This window comes from Bombina bombina, chromosome 9 (genome assembly GCF_027579735.1).
Source record: "Bombina bombina isolate aBomBom1 chromosome 9, aBomBom1.pri, whole genome shotgun sequence".
Lineage (NCBI taxonomy): Eukaryota > Metazoa > Chordata > Amphibia > Anura > Bombinatoridae > Bombina > Bombina bombina.
In genome coordinates, this window is record NC_069507.1 from 137,335,740 (window position 1) to 137,359,728 (window position 23,989).

The 23,989-nt window shown below is 36.8% G+C and overlaps 1 protein-coding gene across 3 annotated transcripts in view; it reads left to right on the forward strand.

Annotated features, from left to right (window-relative positions):
• Positions 1-23,989, forward strand: part of BLNK (B cell linker) — a 793,385-nt gene that overhangs the window by 306,094 nt on the left and 463,302 nt on the right. For 2 of the 3 annotated variants that reach the window (XM_053692400.1, XM_053692401.1), the window contains exon 3: positions 15,656-15,702. In XM_053692400.1, coding sequence (XP_053548375.1) covers positions 15,656-15,702 — 47 coding nt within the window. Of the gene's footprint in view, positions 1-5,949; positions 6,020-15,655; positions 15,703-23,989 lie in introns of those variants that run through there. The other variant, XM_053692403.1, reaches the window with a different exon arrangement.

Below are 23,989 nucleotides of genomic sequence, written 5' to 3' on the forward strand. Positions count from 1 at the left end.
AACTATTGTACCTAGTTAAAATAAATACAAAGTTGCCTGTAAAATAAAAATAAACCCTGAGATAGCTACAATGTAATTATTAGTTATATTGTAGCTAGCTTAGGGTTTATTTTATAGGTAAGTATTTAGTTTTAAATAGGAATAATTTAGTTAATAATAGAAATTTTATTTAGATTTATTTAAATTATATTCAAGTTAGGGGGGTTAGGGTTAGACTTAGGTTTAGGGGTTAATATATTTATTATAGCAGCGGCAACGTTGGCAGCGGCAGATTAGGGGTTAATAAGTGTATTTAGGTGGCGGCGACATTGGGGGCGGCAGAGTAGGGGTTAATAAATAAAAAGTAGGTGTTGGCGATGTTGGGGGCAGCAGATTAGGGGTTCATAGGGATAATGTAGGTGTCGGCGATGTCGGGGGCGGCAGATTAGGGGTTAATAAGTATAAGATTAGGGGTGTTTAGACTCAGGGTTCATGTTAGGTATAGACATAAACTATATTTCCCCATAGGAATCAATGGGGCTGCGTTAGAAGCTGAACTCTGCTTTTTTTCAGCCGGCTCTCCCCCATTGATTCCTATGGGGAAATTGTGCACGAGCATGTTTAGCCAGCTCACCGCTACCGTAAGCAGCGCTGGTATTACAGTGAGATGTGGAGCTCACTTTTCTGAGGTTAACGCCGGGTATGTAAACACCTGTAATACCAGCTTTGTCTTAAGTGAGCATTGAGAAAAAAATGCTCGTTAGCACCGCACACCATTACCGACAAAAACTCGTAATCTAGGCGATAGTTAATTATTGAGTTATAAGATATGTTTTAGGCAGCCACAGGTGTTTTACAAAAATTGTAATCTGTTCCTTTAACCAAGCAAAAATCATAAAACTACTAATGTAGTTAACAGTCCCAGCTGGAAACTTCCCATAGTCCTCTAATTTTGACTAGTAAGAAATTGCTGCAAACAACTACGATTTTGTGCTTCTCCCTACATTTAACATTTTATGGACTAGTAATTTATTTTTTTCCTCTTTCCAAAACTCTATTTTATTTTCCACCCCTTTTCATAGCTAAAGGGACATAATACTTATATGCCAAATCACTTGAAAGTGAAGCAGCATAACTGTAAAAAGCTGACAAAGAAAATGATACCCAAATGTTGAAGCACTTTAAAGTGATGCAGCATAGCTGTAAAAAGCTGACTAGAAAATATCACATAAACATCTCTACGTAAAAAAGGAAGATATTTTACCTCAAAATGTCTTCATCTCACAATAGTAAGGGCTCTTTGAACAGTTATCCTTCAGCTACTGTCCAGCTGCAGGTTGGGAAAAAAAACAACCAATAGTCAGTCAGCATCAGCAGTACTGAGGTCATGCTTTGCTTTACTGCGATCTTGTGAGATTTTACTGAAATCTCACAAGATGTCATAGTAAACTTCCTTAAACTGAGTAGACAAATAACATGACTGTGTCTGCACATGGCAGATGCACACTTCTTTGCAAATCCCGGGACTAGCATCCTGAAAGCTTACAGTCTACAGGTTGAGGGTACAGAGACATAAGGTTTGGGGTAGCTTGTCACATGGATTGTAGTTGCGGTAGTGAGTCAAGGCAGTTCAAGAATTATTTTGGTTAAGATGAAAAAGCCTCTCTGAATAGGTGTGTTTTCAACGAGCGTCTGATGCTATACAAGGTTGGAGACAGTTTTATGCAGAGAGATAGGTGGTAATCTGGTTGAGTTAAAAAGGGAGAGATATCAGGAGAGGAAAAATAGATTTGGGTATAATCAGCATATAAGTGGTACTGGAACCCAAAGGAGGTTATAAGTTTTCCAAGGGAGGATGTATAAAGAGAGAGAAGCAATGGACCCAAGACAGAGCCTTTCGGGCCAATAGATAAAAGCAACATGGAGATCTACAGGGGAGAAAAGGCAGATAGCATGAACTTTAGAAGATGAGAAGTAAAGAGAGGGGGGTGAAGAAATGCAATGAAAGGTACAGTATGGAGCCAGAAGAATGCCTACTCACCCTCCTTGTCTGTCTCTGGCCTGGGAGTTTGACTGAAGTGTAGGCCACCATAGGACAGATTGGCTTCAGCAATTGTGTTAGAGGGGGAGAGACAAGTTTATGTGAGGGCTTACAGGTTAAAGGCACAGTCTAGTCCAAAACAAACTTTAATTATTCAGATAGGGCATGTCATTTTAAACAATGTTCCAATTTACTTCTATCACCAATTTTGTTTTGTTCTCTTGGTATTCTTAGTTGAAAGCTAACTCTAGGATGTTCATATGCTAATTTATAATCCTTTGAAGGCCGCCTCTTACCTCAGTTTTTCCCCACTAGAGGGTGTTAGTTCATGTGTTTCATATAGATAACACTGTGCTCACGCACGTGGAGTTCCTAGGTGCCCGCACTGATTGGCTAAAATGCAAGTCTGTCAAAAGAACTGAAATAAGGGGTAGTTTGCAGAGGCTTAGATACAAGATAATCACAGAGGTAAAAAGTGTATTAATATAACTGTGTTGGTTATGCAAAACTAGGGAATGGGTAATAAAGGGATTATCTAGCTTTTAAAACAATAAATATTCTGGTGTAGATTGTCCCTTTAAGTGATCGTGAAATGAATAAGTCATGAATAGAAGTGAGCTTATTGCATACAGAGCATGCATTCTAAAGGGCACAAGAGAATTGTGGGGTATTAACAGATGTGCAGTTAGTAAGGTTGAGAGGGTTATGTGGGCAAGGTTTTGGAGGTGTCAGTTGGGGTAGTGAGTAGAGGGAGGCAGAGGGTGGACCTGGGTTAAGCGAGGCATCCCCAGCTGCAAGGAGACAAAAGATGGTAAGAGAAAGAAAATGAGAGTCTTATGTGAGTGTCTAAGCTTAGTATCAGTGGAGCAAGGTTGGCTGAGTGATAGGAATAGAGTCCATGTGTGTTGTAGAGGGAAGTGACTTTAAGGAGAAAGGAAAGGTAGTGACTTTAAGGAGAAGGGAAGATAAGGTCAACGCAGGCAGGAGAAGGTGTAGCATGTTAGCTTTTAAAATATTGTTGGAGTCATGGATTGCGAGACTCATTTCTTGTGGGTCTGATGATCCTTTTATCATCAGGGCCAATGTGAGAAGTAAATCAAGAAAGAATGCTCGCTTTTTATTGCTCCCTTTTTTGACTATGCCAATCCAATCAGAATGAAGATTTACTGCTAATTCAGTTATTACTATTTCCATTTTGGTACAAAAGCACCAGTTTAGTTTTCTTCTAGATTACATTTATTGAATTTATAGCAAAAAGTGTAATTCTACACTTATTATTATGTTATCTATATAATGATTTATGTCTATATATATTTGTTATTCAAAGGGATAGAAAGGTCAAGATTGAAGATTTAAATAGAAGCATTTTTGCAATATACTTCCATTAACAAAAATGCTTCTAGTAAAAGTTATTACGTTTTTTTTTTTCCAGTGGCATACACACATATGCTGTGAGTGCCCTGTGTGCCAGATATCAAACACCACACCTTCTCAGAGAGTCAGCAGTAGCTCTCATGACACAAATGAAGGGGCCGATTTATCATTGTGCGGGCGGACATGATCCGCTGTAGCGGATCATGTCCACCACACATCAATAAACATAACCATCTCATGAAATGATTGTACAATGCCGCCCACTGCACATTCGCGGCCAATTGGCTGCTAGCAGGGGGTGTAAATCCGATTGGGATGATTGCTGTCCGCCACCTCAGAGGTGGTGGAAGAGTTAAAGGGATACTAAACCCAAATTTTTCCCTCATGATTCAGATAGAGCATTGAATTTTAAGCAGCTTTTTAATTTACTCCTATTATCATTTTTTCTTCATTCTCTTGGTATCTTTATTTGGAAAAGCAAGAAAAAAGTTTAGAAGCCGGCCCATTTTTGGTTCAGCAATCTGGATAGTGCATGCTGATTGGTGACTACATTTAGCCACCAATCAGCAAGCAGTACCCAGGTGCTAAACCTAAAATGGGCTGGCTCCTAAGCTTTCATTCCTGCTTTTCAAATAAAGATACCAAGAGAACGGAGAAAAATGGATAATAGGAGTAAATTAGAAAGTTGTTTTTAAGTGCATGCTCTAGCTGAATAATGTTTAGTTTAGTATCCCTTTAAGGAGCAGCGGTCTTAAGACTGCTGCTTCTTAACTTCAGTTTCAGGGGAACCTGAAACTACGAGGGGTAGATTGCAACTGTTTGATAAATCTACCCCAATGTCTTCACTGATGCACTACACATCACCGACAGCTCTTTAAGCAGGCATGGTGATTGAATCCTGATCCTCTGCTGCATTTTTGCTAATGAAAGTATATTGCAAAAATGCTTCTATTTAAAGCTTTCAATTTTGACCTTTCTATCCCTTTATCCCCGACATCATGTGAAATGCTTGTGCAATACCGACCCCCTGCACCTTCGCGGCCAATCGGTGTCTGATTGGGATGATTGATATCCGCCACCTCAGAGGTGGCGGATGATTTAAGAAACAGCGGTCTTTAGACCATTGCTTCTTAAAGGGACACTGAACCCAATTTTTTTCTTTCGTGATTCAGATAGAGCATGCAATTTTAAGCAACTTTTTAGTTTACTCCTATTATCAATGTTTCTTCGTTCTCTTGCTATCTTTATTTGAAAAGGAAGGCATCTAAGCTTTTTTCTTGGTTCAGAACTCTGGGCAGCAGTTTTTGATTGGTGGATGAATTGATCCACCAATCAGCAAGGACAACCTAGGTTGTTCACCAAAAATGGGCCAGCATCTAAACTTACATTCTTGCATTTCAAATAAAGATACCAAGAGAATAAAGAAAAATTGAAAATAGGAGTAAATTAGAAAGCTGCTTAAAATTTCATGCTCTATCTGAATCACGAAAGAAAAAATTTGAGTTCAGTGTCTCTTTAACTATGTTTCTGGCGAGCCTGAAGGCTCACGCGGAAACAGCTGCATTTACAGCTACATAAATCTATACCATAAAGTTAATTCAAAGCAAAATGATAGTTGCCAATAACTGCAGACATATTTAAAGAGACGGTCTACTCCAAAATGTATTATTGTTTAAAAAGATAGATAATTTCTTTATTACCCATTCCCCAGTTTTGCATAACCGACGCTGTTATATTAATAAACTTTTTACCTCTGTGATAACCTTGTATCTAAGCCTCTTATTTTAGTTATTTTGACAGATATGCATTTTAGCCAATCAGTGCTGACTCCTAGGTTACTCCACAGGAGCACAATGTTGTCTATATGGCACACATGAACTAACGCTGTTTAGCTCTAAAAAAAACTGTCAAAATGTACAGAGATAAGAGGTGGCCTTAAAGAGCTTAGAAATTAGCATATCAGCCTACCTAGGTTAAGCTTTCAACAAAGAACATCAAGAGAACAAAGCAAATGTGATGATAAAAGTAAATTGGAAAGTTGTTTAAAATGACATCCCCTATCTGAATCATTAAAGTTTAATTTTCACTAGACTGTCCCTTTAACTATTGAGTAGAAAAGAAAGTTCCTAAGTGAACTTAGCTCAACATGAGAAACAATTACAACTGCTTGTATAATTACCCATGATGTTGCATGTTTTTATTCCCTCATCTAGAAATACAAAAATTCACTTCCTCTTTGCTATCTGTTTAACATTCCTAGCATGATATATTTTTGCTTTCAACTTTTAAAAGGTCGCATATTGGGGCACAGCTGTGCCTGTATCATGGTAAAAAGAATGCAGCTGCACTAGAGAAATATTATATTATGCTGCTTGAGCAACAGAGTCTGTGCTTCTAAATATCTCTTCCTGTGCACTGAGAAAGGAAAGTACCCTGGGGGGGAGCAACAGCAGGAAACTGGAAAATATCCCAACAAAATCATTGATAATAAGAATATTTTGAGTCTTTTTTTTTTTAAGACATACAAGGCATCATCCATTTCATGGAGCATTTAACATTGTCCAGAAAGAAAGAAGTCTTTCAAGTAGCTGAAATAACAGCACAGCTGCGTGATACCGAATATGGGTAATTCAACAGCATGATTTAAAAAAACAAGGGTATGAAGTACTAACCCACTTTTAATTTGAAATTTAAATACCCAGAGCAATAGGAAGTTATGTGAAAATAACAGAAATACACTCTTACAATATATCATGTGTTATGTTTGTATAATCCATATTTTAGATGCTAGTTTAATAAAATTGTTTTTGCCAATTAATATTTATATTACTTCTAGTGAATGTGCTACTGTGCTTGCTTAGCATTTGGTATTAGTAGTGTTTAAAACAAATCTTGTCTAAGTAATATTTTAAACTTTTATGTCTTTTGCATGCCATCATAAAATTATGCATATTCTTCCTAGCAGATTTCTGCAAAAGGCATGTATCCTGATACAATATGTGCATGCTTAAAGAACCAGTAAATAAAGTAGATTTGCATAATCAACAAATGCATGATAACAAGACAATGCAATGGCACTTAACCTGAACTTCAAATGAGAAGTAGATTTTTTTTCTGACAGTTATGTCTATTTCCACTCCCCCCTGTATCATGTGACAGCCATAAGCCAATCTCAAATGCATATATGTATATTCTGTGAATTCTTGCACATGCTCAGTAGGAACTGGTGTCTCAAAAAGTGTAAATGTAAAAAGACTGTGCACATTTTGTTAATGGAAGTAAATTGTAAAGTTGTTTAAAATTGCTGCTCTATCTGAATCATGAAGGTTTAATTTTGACTTGAGTGTCCCTTTAATTGTGTGTAGTGTTTGTGTGTGTAGTGTGTAGTGTTTGTGTAGCGTGTGTGTATGTATTTTTCTAGTGAATGTAGTTTTTACTGACTATGTAGTATGTGTTTGTGCAGGTATGCGTTGTGTTTGTGTAGTGACTGTAATGTGTTGCGATTGTAACTATTGCGTTGTGATTGTGTAATCTGTGTGTGTTTTTTTTCAGTAAGTTCACATTGAACACTTTCACTCTGATGTGGTAAATAGTAGAAGGATGTTAAATGCCACACAAGCCTTAATAGCTAATCGCAGGGAGACAAATAGGGCTCCATTCTGTCAAGGAGTTTCTAGAGCTCAATTCTTATTTTTACAATTGTATTATTGTTTGAAACGTGTAAACTTCTATTGCAATATAGACCTGTTGCCTGTTTAGATACATCTCAACTTGGAGGCTAAATTATACCAACTCATTTATGATTCTGATGAGGTCATTAAATGGGTCTTACAGAGCAGTGGCTCTTTGTCGCCTCCCTCTTTTTTTGTTTTCTCTTTACTCTTTTGTGTAGTAACAGCAGTCTATAGTTTATGAATTGTTGTTTATTATTTATTTTTTTTAAATCAGTAGATTATCTGAAAAGTTACTGACGTTACAATAAATACTATGATTTTTCATTGATGTTATTAACTTATTTTAGTTTTGTGCCATGAAGAATGTAAACATATTTTTACCAACAATAACTTTTGTTTTTCTTTTTGTGGGCAATATAAATTATTTTAATGTATGCAATAAAGATTGTTCTATTCACTTCTATATCAATAGACCAACAATTCCATACAATTCTAAAGGAATTGTAACAAACAGCAAACAGTCTTCACCACAGTCACTGTTTTAAACTAAAAAAAGATAGAATCAATGGCTGAGAGGCCCAACTCAACACAAACCCTTAACAGGACACTGCAAGTAACACACAGTATTCAAAGACCAGGGTAAGAGAGCAATGAGACTAAACTTAGTAGCTGAACTCTCTCTAGTACTTTAATCAGCACCTAGAAAACAAAACAAGAAATAAGTACTAGAAAGTAACTGTTAATTTATAAATAAAATATTAAAGGAAAAATACTGTTGTAAATGTTTAGTCTCGCTATCCAGACGAAGACAAATTTTCATAGGTTACTTAAAGGGACACTGAACCCAAATTTTTTCTTTCGTGATTCAGATAGAGCATGAAATTTTAAGCAACTTTCTAATTTACTCCTATTGTCATTTTTTCTTTGTTCTCTTGCTATCTTTATTTTAAAAGCAGGAATAGAAATCTTAGCAGCCATCCCATTTTAGGTTCAGCACCATGGATAGTGCTTGCTAATTGGATGCTTACATGTACCCACCAATAAGCAAGCATAACCCAGGTTCTCAACCAAAAATGGGCCGGCTCCTATGCATCACATTTCTGCTTTTTAAAAAAAGATAGCAAGAGACCAAAGAAAAATTGATAATAGGTGTGAATTAGAAAGTTGCTTAAAATGGCATGCTCTATCTGATTCATGAAAGAAAAAAAATCCGTTTAGTGTCCCTTTAAATGCAGATCTCCTGATAGCAGAGGAATCCAAGGTAAAAGGAAATTAAGAGTACAAAATCATTAAACAAATACAGAATCCAAAAACAAGCTAAAGTCAAATACCAAGTCAGTCCAAAATAAGGGGTTGATACAGAAACGTAGACAGGAAAAGCAAAAGCCAAACCAGTATATCCAAATAGTAAACTGTCAGAGTAAGAAGTACAATAATTCAATACACGCAGCCTCATGCTGCAAACAGAGAGATAAAATGAATGACTACTACAATAAACGCCTAATTGATTTCTAGGTCTCCTTAAAAGGTACAGCACACCTTACTGCATCAGGGACATAAATCACTGTCCTAGACAAGTGCCTGTTATGACAGTAATGTCATGGCCATGGCCATCCAGTTAACAGACATTAAACTAGAGTAGCAGGGATACTACGCATCATACTATTGTTTATCCTCCTGTACCTGCAGCTATTTTTAAAGTAGTTCTCTTATATTAAACTATTACAGAAGCTAGTTGGCAAAGCACTGCATCTTTATACTAGGAGCCGCCATTTTGTAATACATGTGTTGTTGCATTCTATGATAGAAGTTTTGTGCTCTCACAAATCAGTGACGTTGTTGGCTTCTCTTTACCTTGCACTTTGGTTTACATTACACAATAGAAAGCAGAAGCTTTACATAACAAACATAAAACAAAAGCCACTGGGAATAATATAGAGCAATGCTGAAACTGAAAAAAACAGCCAGCCCCTGATCTGTATTGTGCATTCTAAACAGAAGTGCATGATACTGCTTGTTAATCAACAATATCAATGATTTCTAAATGTGCACTGCTTCTGTAACAGGGTGCACGAGTACTTAAAGGGACATTCCAGTCAAAATGTAAATGCATGTAGATTAATTACATCTTTGCATAGAAACATATTTGCAGTATATATGTACTAGCACAAATGCTTCTAGTAAGTTATCACTGTTTTAGTGTTAACATTTTTCTCTGCATGTGCATGTGAAGCATAGCTAGATATTCTCAGTGCACCAGCATTTTAAATACTGCAGCTGCTCAGAGTGCCATTGGGGCTTGTATCATGTCAGCAATTAACAAATTGAGTCATAACCAGATGGTACAACCACCTTAGGCTCTCTGAGCAAATGCTGTGCTTAAAATGCTGGCACACGGTGCTTACTTAAAGGGACAGTCAAGTCCAAAAAAACTGGGAATGTAATTTTGAACAACTTTCCAATTTTTTTGCTTTGTTCTCTTGGTATTCTTAAGTAAAAGGTAAACCTAGGAGGTTCATATGCTAATTTCTTAGACCTTGAAGACTGCCTCTAATCTGAATGCATTTTGACCACTAGAGGGCATTAGTTCACGTGTTTGATATAGATAACATTGAGCTCATGCACGTGAAGTTACCCTAGAGTGAGCACTGATTGGCTAAAATGCAAGTCTGTCAAAACAACTGAAATAAGGGGGCAGTTTGCAGAAGCATAGACACAAGGTAATCACAGAGGTAAAAAGTGTATTTCTATAACAGTGTTGGTTATGCAAAACTGGGGAATGGGTAAAAAAGGGATTATCTTTTTTTTTTAAACAACAAAAATTCTGGTGTTGACTGTCCCCTTTATATACACATTTGAAACAGCTATAGCTTTTATTAGAAGCATTTTTGCTAATACATTTATAGTACAAAAATGCATCTATTCAAAACTGAAATGCATCCATTTGGATTCCAATTTTGTCCCTTTAAAACTCCAAGATAACGCTGTCAAGATGCAGAGCTTCACTAACCATCCAGGGGCGGGGGGTGTAACAAAAGAAAGGCAGAAGGGCAGAAGGTTAAGCAGGTGTCTCACAAACACAATCTAAAAAGTTTTGCAATAAGCATTAAAATGTGTAAGTATAGGGGATAAAGACCTTGCGGGGTAAAATACATACCCTTTTAATCTGCTATGCAAAACATGCATTAGATTTTTAAAAGATGTTCTTCTAAATACACAAGTTTTACTAGCACTAATGTAAATAGATAGTGGTACCATACTAGCCAGTGGATTAGACTCTCCTCTCTTTATTTACTAGCACTAATGTAAATAGATTGTGGTACCATACTAGCCAGTGGATTAGACTTTCCTCTCTGTATATACTAGCGCTAATGTAAATAGATTGTGGTACCATACTAGCCAGTTGATTAGACTCTCCTCTCTTTATTTACTAGCGCTAATGTAAATAGATTGTGGTACCATACTAGCCAGTGGATTAGACTCTCCTCTCTTTATTTACTAGCGCTAATGTAAATAGATGGTGGTGCCATACTAGCCAGTGGATTAGACTCTCCTCTCTTTATTTACTAGCGCTAATGTAAATAGATTGTGGTACCATACTAGCCAGTGGATTAGACTCTCCTCTCTTTATTTACTAGCACTAATGTAAATAGATGGTGGTACCATACTAGCCAGTGGATTAGACTCTCCTCTTTGTATTTACTAGCGCTAATGTAAATAGATTGTGGTACCATACTAGCCAGTGGATTAGACTCTCCTCTTTGTATTTACTAGCGCTAATGTAAATAGATGGTGGTACCATACGAGCCAGTGGATTAGACTCTCCTCTCTTTATTTACTAGCACTAATGTAAATAGATGGTGGTACCATACTAGCCAGTGGATTAGACTCTCCTCTTTGTATTTACTAGCGCTAATGTAAATAGATGGTGGTACCATACTAGCCAGTGGATTAGACTCTCCTCTTTGTATTTACTAGTGCAAATGTAAATAGATGGTGGTACCATACTAGCCAGTGGATTAGACTTTCCTCTCTTTATTTACTAGCACTAATGTAAATAGATGGTGGTACCATACGAGCCAGTGGATTAGACTCTCCTCTCTTTATTTACTAGCGCTAATGTAAATAGATGGTGGTACCATACTAGCCAGTGGATTAGACTCTCCTCTTTGTATTTACTAGTGCAAATGTAAATAGATGGTGGTACCATACTAGCCAGTGGATTAGACTTTCCTCTCTTTATTTACTAGCACTAATGTAAATAGATGGTGGTACCATACGAGCCAGTGGATTAGACTCTCCTCTCTTTATTTACTAGCGCTAATGTAAATAGATGGTGGTACCATACTAGCCAGTAGATTAGACTCTCCTCTTTGTATTTACTAGCGCTAATGTAAATAGATGGTGGTACCATACTAGCCAGTGGATTAGACTCTCCTCTTTGTATTTACTAGCGCTAATGTAAATAGATGGTGGTACCATACTAGCCAGTGGATTAGACTTTCCTCTCTTTATTTACTAGCGCTAATGTAAATAGATGGTGGTACCATACTAGCCAGTGGATTAGACTTTCCTCTCTTTATTTACTAGCGCTAATGTAAATAGATGGTGGTACCATACTAGCCAGTGGATTAGACTCTCCTCTTTGTATTTACTAGCGCTAATGTAAATAGATGGTGGTACCATACTAGCCAGTGGATTAGACTCTCCTCTTTGTATTTACTAGCGCTAATGTAAGTAGATGGTGGTACAATACTAGCCAGTGGATTCGACTCTCCTCTCTGTATTTACTAGCGCTAATGTAAATAGATGTTGGTACCATACTAGCCAGTGGATTAGACTCTCTTTTCTTTATTTACTAGCACTAATGTAAATAGATGGTGGTACCATACTAGCCAGTGGATTAGACTCTCCTCTCTGTATATACTAGCGCTAATGTAAATAGATGGTGGTACCATACTAGCCAGTGGATTAGACTCTCCTCTCTTTATTTACTAGAACTAATGTAAATAGATGGTGGTACCATACTCTACCCATTGGATTAGGCTCTCCTCTCTGTATTTACTAGCGTTAATGTAAATAGATTGTGGTACCATACTATCCAGTGGATTAGACTCTCCTCTCTGTATTTACTAGTGCTAATGTAAGTAGATGGTGGTACCATACTAGCCAGTAGATTAGACTTCTCTCTGTATTTACTAGAGCTAATGTAAATAGATTGTGGTACCATACTAGCCAGTGGATTAGACTCTCCTCTCTTTATTTACTAGCACTAATGTAAATAGATGGTGGTACCATACTGACCAGTGGATTAGACTCTCCTCTCTTTTTTTACTAGCGCTAATGTAAATAGATGTTGGTACCATACTAGCCAGTGGATTAGACTCTCCTCTCTATTTACCATACTAGCCAGTGGATTAGACTCTCCTCTCTTTATTTACTAGCGCTAATGTAAATAGATGTTGGTACCATACTAGCCAGTGGATTAGACTCTCCTCTCTATTTACTAGCGCTAATGTAAATAGATGGTGGTACCATACTAGCCAATGGATTAGACTCTCCTCTCTTTATTTACTAGCGCTAATGTAAATAGATATTGGTACCATAGTAGCCAGTGGATTAGACTCTCCTCTCTTTATTTACTAGCACTAATGTAAATAGATGGTGGCACCATACTAGCCAGTAGATTAGACACTCCTCTCTTTATTTACTAGCGCTAATGTGAATAGATGGCGGTACCATACTAGCCAGTGGATTAGACTCTCCTCTCTATTTACTAGCACTAATGCAAATAGACAGTGGTACAATACTAGCTAATGGATTAGACTCTTCTCTCTATTTATTAGCGCTAATGTAAACAGATGGTGGCACCATACTAGCCAATGGATAAGACTCTCCTATCTGTATTTACTAGTGCTAATGTAAAGAGATGATGGCACCATACTGGCCATTGGATTAGACTCTCCTCTCTTTATTTACTAGCACTAATTTAAAAAGATAGTGGTACCACACTAGCCAGTGGATTAGACTCTACTTTCTTTATTTACTAGCGCTAATGTAAATAGATGGTGGTACCATACTAGCCAGTAGATTAGACTCTCCTCTTTGTATTTACTAGCGCTAATGTAAATAGATGGTGGTACCATACTAGCCAGTGGATTAGACTCTCTTCTCTTTATTTACTAGCACTAATGAAAATAGATGGTGGTACCATACTAGCCAGTGGATTAGACTCTCCTCTCTGTATTTACTAGCGCTAATGTAAATAGATTGTGGTATAATACTAGCCAGTGGATTAGGCTCTCCTCTCTTTATTTACTAGCGCTAATGTAAATAGATGGTGGCACCATACTAGCCAATGGATTAGACTCTCCTCTCTGTATTTACTAGTGCTAATGTAAATAGATGGTGCTACCATACTAGCCATTGGATTAGACTTTCCTCTCTGTATTTACTAGTGCTAATGTAAATAGATGGTGGCACCACTGTTCCCTCTAAGGCCAGTTTTGTGAGCGGCCCAGCAGTGAAACAGTTAATGAGAGCAATTAGCAAACACTACACAATGCAGACTCCAAGGTGTGGTTCCCTTATTAACTATTTCATGCTGAGCCGCTCACAAAACTGGCCTTAGAGGGAACACTGGGTGGCACCATACTAGCCAATGGATTAGACTCTCCTCTCTGTATTTATTAGTGCTAATGTATATAGATGGTGGTACCATACTAGCCAGTGGATTAGCCTCTCCTCTCTTTATTTATTAGCTCTAATGTAAATAGATGGTGGTACCATACTAGCCAGTAGATTAGACTCTGCTCTCTTTATTTACTAGCGTAAATATAAATAGATGGTGGTACCATACTAGCCTGTTTGAAAACAACTGATGTAGCACTGATGTCTTTATAACAGCAAATTAGGTGAGAAATAGTTAAACATTGTTATGACACTTAAAGGGATACTAAACCTAAATTTTTTATTTTATGATTTGGATAGAGCATGCAATTTTAAGCAACTTTCTAATTTGCTCCTATTATCATTTTTTTTTTGGTTGTCTTGGAATCTTTATTTGAAAAATCAGGAATAAAAGCTTAGAAGCCGGCCCATTTTTGGTTCAGAACCCTGGATAGCGCTTTCTGATTGGTGATTACTCTATCCAAATCATGAAAGAAAAAAATTGGGTTTAGTATCCCTTTAATTTCCTTAATGAAGAATTCTAAGATTTGGAAATACAAAGTACAACATTAAATTGTGTCCCAAGCTGTATGGCTGCTCTGTAAGATCACCATCTCAAGACCACCCCATATCCAACCACAACTGGCCAAACCAACAGGGGCTAGGCTGTCCAAAATGCATTTTGGATCTCAAACATCCCACCTCTAGATTTCAAAGCCATGCCTACATTTATTTTTTCCCAGTTTGCCAGAGTAAAATGTTAGGAGATATTATATACTAAAAACAGAAATGTTGGACCTATGTTCTCCTTATGATAGCAAACAAACCCTATTGGTTTGATATACCTACAGCTAATTCATATGGAAAGTCACAAAGATGATAGATAGATAGATAGATAGATAGATAGATAGATAGATAGATAGATAGATATGCCATAGAACAGTAACAGCAGCCTTCAATACATACACCGAAAAAGCTTGCTTTGCATATTGAATTGTAAACGGTTTGCTGTGTGTGAATTGAAGAAGCTATTAGACAGAGACCGACAGACAGATAGATAGAGATATTTCATAGGAAAGTCACAGTAGCCTTCAATGCATACAGAAAAAAATCTTGTTTTTGTATATTGAATTGCATACAGTGTGTTGTGTATGAATTGAAGAAGCTATTAGACAGAGACAGATAGATAGATAGATAGATAGATAGATAGATAGATAGATAGATAGATAGATAGAGATACAGTATGCTATAGGACAGTAACAGTAGCCTTCAATACATACAGACAAAAAATCTTGCTTTTGTACATTGAATTGTATACAGCGTGTTATGTAAGAATTGAAGAAGCTATTAGACAGAGACAGACAGGCATAAGATAGATAGATAGATAGATAGATAGATAGATAGATAGATAGATAGATAGATAGATAGATAGATAGATGGACATATGTCATAGGACAGTAACAGTAGCCTTCAATACATACAGAAAAAAATCTTGTTTTTGTATATTGAATTGTATACAGCGTGTTATGTAAGAATTTAAGAAGTTTTTAGACAGAGACAGATAGATAGATAGATAGATAGATAGATAGATAGATAGATAGATAGATAGATAGATAGATAGATAGATGGAGATATATGTCATAGGAAAGTCACAGTAGCCTTCTATACATACAGGAAAAAAATCTTGTTTTTGTATATTGAATTGTATACAGTGTGTTGTGTATGAATTGAAGAGGCTATTAGACAGACATATGCCATAGGACAGTAACAGTAGCCTTCAATACATAGAGAGAAAAACCTTGTTTTTGTATATTGAAATGTATACAGCGTGTTATGTAAGAATTGAAGTAGCTATTACTTTAAAAAACTGCACAATGTGTTGCTGCTATTAACAAAGTGTATATGTTTTTGTTCACAGAATATGACTGAGCGTGAAATCAGTAACTTCAGCATAATGTATCAACCGTAAGTTAATTTCCATTCTTTTCCTGCGCTGTACTTGATGCTTTTGTTTTTATATTCAAGAGAATTATGCACTAAAGGTTACAAATGCATTCTTTTAGATGACAACAATCATTTTCCTGAAGTACACTGTATTTTTCCTGGGTACTTATAATGAGATTCTTGCCCTACAAATGTAAACTGAAAATAAATAATATAAAATATCAAAAAATATGAATGTCTTAAAGAAGCAATGGGATTTTTTTTCTTTCTCTGCTTTACTAGTATCTCAAATCCATAACAGCAGTTCTTTTTATTAAAGGGACAGTCTTCTCCAACATTTTTATTGTTTAAAAAGATAGATAACACCTTTACTACCCATACCTCAACTTTGCACAATCAACATTGTTATATTACTATACTTTATAACCTTTAAACCTCTAAATTTCTGCCTGTTTCTAAGCCACTACAGGCCGCCTCTTGTCTCAGTACATTTTTATAGTTTTTCACAGTAGGCAACGCTAGTTCATATGTGTCATATAGATAACATTGTGATCACTCCCGTGGAGTTATTCACGAGTCAGTCCTAATTAGCTAAACTGCAAGTCTGTAAATAGCACTGTGATAAGAGAGCAGTCCGCAGAGGCTTAGATACAAGGTAATCACAGAGGTAAAAAGTAGAACCGTGCTGGTTATGCAAACTGGGTAAAGCGCAATAAAGGGATTATCTATCTTTTGAAACAATAGATATTTTGAAGTAGACTGTCCCTTTAACTTTTGACGACCATTCATTTTGAGGTTTCATAGTGTTGGCTTATTGCTAGAGAAATTACTTGCTTGTTATAACTCACTGTATTCCCTATGCTTCTATGTAAAAATGGAAACCTCAGCATTTAAAGGGACATTAAACATCTTGTAATTACAAGACATTTCTGTTGTGTTTCTAAAAAATAACGTCAGCCAAGTCTACAGCAATTATTTTTCAGTAGCCAAACTCCACCCACTATTTTCCTCATTTGGAGATGCCAATCTGGGCTTGAGTCTGTACACAATATGTATAGCCAAAGTGATGTAAATGAAAATGGGGCAAAATAAATAATGAAAGTTTATTGTATAAGGTGTTTACTATGTTAAAATGGTTTTGGAATCAAAAAGTGAGCAGATAATATTTGTTTATTTGCATGTCACATATACTTTCTTTTAGATGCTTTGATAATATGGAGTAAAAGGGGTAACAACACATAATTAGGGGTATATTTATTAATGTGCGAGTGGACATGATACTATGTAGCGTATCATGTCCGCCGCACATTGATAAATGCTGACAGCATACGATGCAGGCATTTATGATTGCACCAGTAGTTCTTGTGAACTGCTAGTGCAATGCCGCCCCCTGCAGATTCGCGGCCAATCGACTGCTAGCAGGGGGTGTCAATCAACCCCATCGTAATCGATCGGGTTGATTTCTGTCCATTGCCTCAGAGCAGGCAGACAAGTTATGAGGCAGCGATCTTTAGACTGCTGCCTCATATTTTCTGTTTCCGGAGAGCCTGAAGGCGGAGCTTGATAAATCGGCCCCTTAAAATGAATGTACTACTAGTACTGAGCAGACCATGGTCACTGAGCCAATCAGGGATGGCATTCGTGAGTCACCAGCCAATCACTACCTGTGTTTAGCTCTATTGCAGAAGCTCATTGCCACTGCAGAGCTGAGTTTAATTATGGGTTTTACCTTTTTGCAGGTGTTAAATACCCAATTTTTCATTGCTGTTGTAAACTGGCAGTAACAACAAGTATCTCCATTAAAGTCTATGGAGTTGTTTAATGTTTCTACCAATTTAGGCCTTTTATCATTGAGGTGGCAAAGTTTGGAAACTAGTGATAACCCAAGACAAACAGGGTCACTTTAGAGACCATCCTGTAGTCATTTAATGATGATCAAACTACTTTAGAAGTCATTTGCACATCATCAGGCTGTAAAGTCATCAGTTAAGTAAAAAATACTGGGTAATGACTTCAGAATGATTAGCAGATTACTTTACTAATTACTTCACAAGCAAAAACAGCCAGTGAATGTCTCTAGAGGCATCTAATTTAAATATTTTGGCCTGTGGGCAAAATTCAGGTTGGCTTCTGATGGCTAGTCTGGAGTCATTGATTACTTCAGAATGACTCTAGAAAGATCATCCTTTTTGACTAGGGAACATAAAAATTCTCCATACACTTTAATGGAGATAAATTGTTTTACCAACATTCTCGAAACCTTGCCACCTCAATGGAAACTAGGCCATCATTTTTTACAAGCCAAAGTGAAATACTAAAAAAATACTTTAGCACATTAGAACATTTTATTATGGCTTCTTTATGTTACTTTAGGTTGAATAGCTTTTGTAACCTGTTGTTGGAATACAAATATACTGTATATATTAGTGTTATACTTAAAGGAATACTGAACCCAAAAAAATTCTTTCATGATTCAGATAGAGCATGACATTTTAATCCACTTTCTAATTTACTCCTATAATCATTTTTTCTTTGTTCTCTTGCTATTTTTATTTTAAAAGCAGGAATGTAAATCTTAGCAGCCAGACCATTTTTAGGTTTAGCACCATGGATAACGCTTGCTTATTGGAGGCTTACATTTACCCACCAATAAGCAAGCATAACCCAGTTTCTCAACCAAAAAGGGGCCGGCTCCTATGCATCACATTCCTGCTTTTTAAATAAAGATAGCAAGGGAACAAAGAAAAATTGATAATAGGAGTAAATTATAAAGTTGCTTAAAATTGCATGCTCTATCTGAATCATGAAAGAAAAAATTTGGGTTTAGTGTCCCTTTAATTGCATCGTAGGTTATACTTTACAGAACAAGATACCGTGTTTCAGTTACAGATTGCTGTTTTATGATGTAAGAGTTTTATCACAATATTTGACTGACTGCTTTATGGTTATTTCGGCACCTCTTTTTTCTATTTGTTGTATATTAGTTTTGTATTTCATTGCTACAAGGGTTTGGCAAATATTTCAGCACAATAGCTGCATTTGTTTGTTCAGAAACATTTATTTTTTTACAAATAACTTTTCCTGTATTGAATTTAACATTTGAAAAGCTAATTTGAAAATCAAATTTGAATTTGAATCTTATACTTTAGTTGAAGCCTTGGGGGATTAACATTCAAATGCGATATTTAAATGTTTATTGTGAATATATTAATGTTAACAATCAAAAACAATAATTGTTAAAAAGCCAATTGTCTACTTCATATATCCTAAATCATAGCAGCGCAGCCACAGATTCCTGGATCAGGACATCGTTATTCTAGAAAATTATGTCACATTAGGGCAATTTGGCCTGAAATGTAGTCTGTTCAGTCTACACATTGGGGCCGAATTATCAATGTGCGGACGGACATCAATAAACGCCGACAGCATACGCTGTCTGCATTTATCATTGCACAAGCATATCCCTAGAAATGCTTGTGCAATGCCGTCAATCAACCCGATCATATGTGAGTGTGCGGATTGCTGTCCGCTGCCTCAGCGGTCGGATGAGTGAAGGAGCAGCGGTCTTAAGACTGCTGCTTCTTAACTCCTGTTTCCGACATGCCTGAAGGGTCGCGCGGAAACAGGTGCATACGGCACCATACGGGGCATGATAAATCGGCCCCAGAGTCTTTTTTGGAATAAAGATGCCCTAATTCAGGAATCTGTTGCTGGGCTACTGCAATGTATGTGTTATTTGTGGATTGTTGGATAAAAGAGTGGAAACTCCAATACATTGCACTATATAATATCACAGGTGCTGAACTCTGTCTATGTTTTGTCTGCTTCTGCTCTGTATATCATTAGAAATATTTAGAGACTATGGGGCCAATTTACCAACGGCCGAACTGCCCTTGATGCCCCTGTTTCCATGTGAGCCTGAAGGCTCGCAGGAAACAGCAGAGAAACTATTCCATGAGTTACACAATTCTCCTGTGGATCTTGTTGCATGTCTATGTAAAACAAATTAAAATTTTGTCTTGTTGGTTCTAATTCTCATTTGATAATAGGGTAACTTTTCCCAACACCTCTTAGTATGATCTCTCTAAAAAAGATCTATTTTCTCCTAAATTAGCTCCTTAGATCAGTGATTTGCAACCTTTTTTTTGCCGTGGCACACTTTTTTACATTAAAAAATCCTGTGGCACACCACCATCCCAAAATTTAACAAAATCACACATTGTAGCCTAATACAGGATATATATATATATATATATATATATGGACACCCCCGCACTGTTGTCAGTCTGCCACGGCACACCTGAGGATCTCTCACGGCACACTGGTTGAAAAACACTGCCTTAGATTACCAAATATTTGTGTCAATTAATTCCTGTAATGCCCACTGCCCACATCCTTATTTTTATAGAATTGTTAGATTCCTTTTATTTTTTTAATTGAAATTTTTGCCCATTTTTTCTAACAATGTAAAAAAAAGTTAAAAATAAATTTAAAAAAATGATATGCTCTATAGTAGACATGGGCAAATATTTGTATTCTGCATTAATTTTCTAAACAAATGGCTGTAGGGAGCGGCATTCGGTTATTCCAGATATTTGTGTGTTGCCCTTTTTACAGAAATAAAAAAAAAGGCCATGCCTAATTCATAGTATTTGGTTTTCATATTTTGATATATTCAAATATGGATCTTACTAATTAAATATGTATTTAGTTTTTCTGAAAAAACTTTAACCAACTGTTAATTTTGCCACGCTGTCCTCTAAAATGGCACAAATCAGGGGCGTAACTACAAGGATCTCAATTGAGACTGGGCCCACACATCTATTGAGCCCATCTGGTCCTGTAATCAGTAGTATCATCACTCTCAGGGTGGTGCCCTGGTTCCACCTGAATTATATCTGAACCCACTGTGCAAAAGACTTTGAAGAAAATATATGGATTTGCCTTTATAATATGGATACAGGGTTTCCAAGATGGCCATCACAGTGTTATCATAGACAAAAACCTGCCACCATATTAGTAAAAGAAAGCTGTACATTTACTCTGGCTCAGATTACCTAAAATGGAAGGATGAATCATAGTCACAGAGGATCAGCTCCTCATTCGCCTATGTGACCGCCTTCTCAGCTTTTGCAAATACCCAGAAAGTGTTCTGTTGAAATGGGGGTCCTGTCAAAGACTTTGTCCTAGGGTTTAGTTTGGTTCAGTCACACCCCTGACAACAATAATTGTATGCAATACTGTAGATTCAATTTTTTCCATAAACTGTTTTACTGCTCTTAGTGCAGCCTACTAAAAGATAACATATCAGATGATTTTATTTTTTTTTTTTTAAAAAAGACATACAACATAAAAATCTACCCAATGAAAAAAATGTTTTGAGTAAATCAAAAGAACATCAGCCAATCAAACCAATAATAGAACCCATAAAGTGACCAGTAGCCCTCAATTAGTCTTCTCATGTTTATTATCCTTATCTATATTATTGTATTATTAGTTGTCTTATCATTTTTATACTCCATTGCTGTTTTTCATTTTGTGATTTTCTTACGGCCAGATTACAAGTTTTGCATTATGAGGGGTGAGGTGATAACTTGCATGTTATTGTTACAGATTTTTATAAACCCGGTGTTAAAAGGCAAGAAGTGAGCGTAGAGCAAAATTGTGCTCCATAACACACTCCAATACCAGCGCTGCTTAAGTCAGCGGTGAGCTGGTTGTACGTGCTCGTGCACAATTTCCCCATAGACATCAATGGGGAGAGCCGGCTGAGAAAAAGGCTAACACCTGCAAAAAAGCAGCGTAAATCTCAGTAACGCAGCCCCATTGATTCCTATGGGGAAACAAATTTTATGTTTACAGCTAACACCCTTACATGAACCCCGAGTCTAAACACCCCTAATCTTATACTTATTAACCCCTAATCTGCCGCCCCTGACATCGCGACACCTGCATTATTTTTATTAACCCCTAATCTGCCGCTCCGGACATCGCCGCCACCTACATTATACTTATGAACCCCTAATCTGCTGCCCCCAACATCGTCGACATCTACATTGTATTTATTAACCCCTAATCTGCTGCCCACAACATTGCCGACACCTACATAATGTTATTAACCCCTAATCTGCCACCCCCAACGTCACCGCCACTATAATAAACATATTAACCCCTAAACCGCTGCACTCTCGCCTTGCAAACATTAGTTAAATATTATTAACCCCTAATCTGCTGTCCCTAACATCGCCGCCACCTACCTACATTTATTAACCCCTAATCTGCCGCCCCCAATGTCGCCGCCACTATATTAAATTTATTAACCCCTAAATCTAAGTCTAACCCTAACACTCCCTAACTTAAATATAATTAAAATAAATCTAAATAAAACTTATTATCATTTCCTAAATAATTCCTATTTAAAACTAAATACCTATAAAATAAACCATAAACTAGCTACAATATAACTAGCTTAGGGTTTATTTTTATTTTACAGGCAAGTTTGTATTTATTTTAACTAGGTAGAATAGTTACTAAATAGTTATTAACTATTTAATAACTACCTAGCTAAAATAAATACAAATTGACCTGTAAAATAAAACCTAACCTAAGTTACACTAACACCTAACCTAACCCTACAATTAAATTAATTCCCTAAATTAAATACAATTAACTAAATTCAAAACAATTAGCTAAATTACAAAAAAAACACTAAATTACAGAAAATAAAAAACAAATTACAAGATCTTAAAACTAATTACACCTAATCTGATAGCCCTATCAAAATAAAAAAATCCCACCCAAAATAAAAAAACCCTAGCCTAAACTAAACTACCAATAGCCCTTAAAAGGCCCTTTTGCTGGGCATTGCCCCAAAGAAATCAGCTCTTTTACCTCTAAAAAAAAATACAAACAACCCCCCCAACAGTAAAACCCACCACCCACACAACCAACCCCCAAATAAAACCCTAACTAAAAAAACCTAAGCTCCCCATTGCCCTGAAAAGGGCATTTGGATGGGCATTGCCCTTAAAAGGGCATTTAGCTCTATTGCGGCCCAAAGCCCTAACCTAAAAATAAAACCCACCCAATACACCCTTAAAAACTATATTAAATTAATAATTAATTTACCCAAACTTTTATACTAAAATAACATTAAACTACAAATTAAATTAACTATATTATATATATATATATTATATATACACACAAAAAATAAACACTAAGTTACAAATAATAAAAAAGAAATTATCAAAGATTTATACTAATTACACTAATCTAAGGGCCCTACGAAATTAAAAAAGCCCCCCAAAATAAAAAAAACCCTAGCCTACAATAAACTACAAATAGCCCTTAAAAGGGCCTTTTGCGGGGCATTGCCTCAAAGGAATCAGCTCTTTTACCTGTAAATAAAAAATACAAATACCCCCCCAACAGTAAAACCCACCACCCACACAACCAACCCCCCAAATAAAAACCTAACTAAAAAACTTAAGCTCCCCATTGCCCTGAAAAGGGCATTTGGATGGGCATTGCCCTTAAAAGGGTATTTAGCTATATTGCAGCCCAAACCCTAATCTAAAACTAAAACCCACCCAATACACCCTTAAAAAATCCTAACACTAACCCCTGAAGATCGACTTACAGTTTTGAAGATCCGACATCCATCCTCAAAGAAGCTGGCAGAAGTCTTTATCCAAGCGGCCAAAGTCTTCATCCAAGCCCGCAGAAGTCTTCACCCAGACGGCATCTTCTATCTTCATCCATCCGGCGCAAAGCGGGTCCATCTTCCCGACATCCGACGCGGAGCATCCTCTTCTTACGACGTCTTCTTCGGAATGAAGGTTCCTTTAAATGACGTCATCCAAGATGGCATCCCTTAGATTCCGATTGGCTGATAGAATTCTATCAGCCAATCGGAATTAAGGTTGAAAAAATCCTATTCGCTGTTGCAATCAGCCAATAGGATTGAGCTTTCATCCTATTGGCTGATCCAATCAGTCAATAGAATGTGAGCTCAATCCTATTGGCTGATTGGATCAGCCAATAGGTGGAAAGCTCAATCCTAGTGGCTGATTGCAACAGCCAATAGGATTTTTTCAACCTTAATTCCGATTGGCTGATAGAATTCTATCAGCCAATCGGAATCTAGGGGACGCCATCTTGGATGACATCATTTAAAGGAACCTTCTTTCCGAAGAAGACGTCGTAAGAAGAGGATGTTCCGCCTCGGATGTCTGGAAGATGGAGCCGCTGCACGCCGGATGGATGAAGATAGAAGATGCCGTCTGGGTGAAGACTTCTTCGGGCT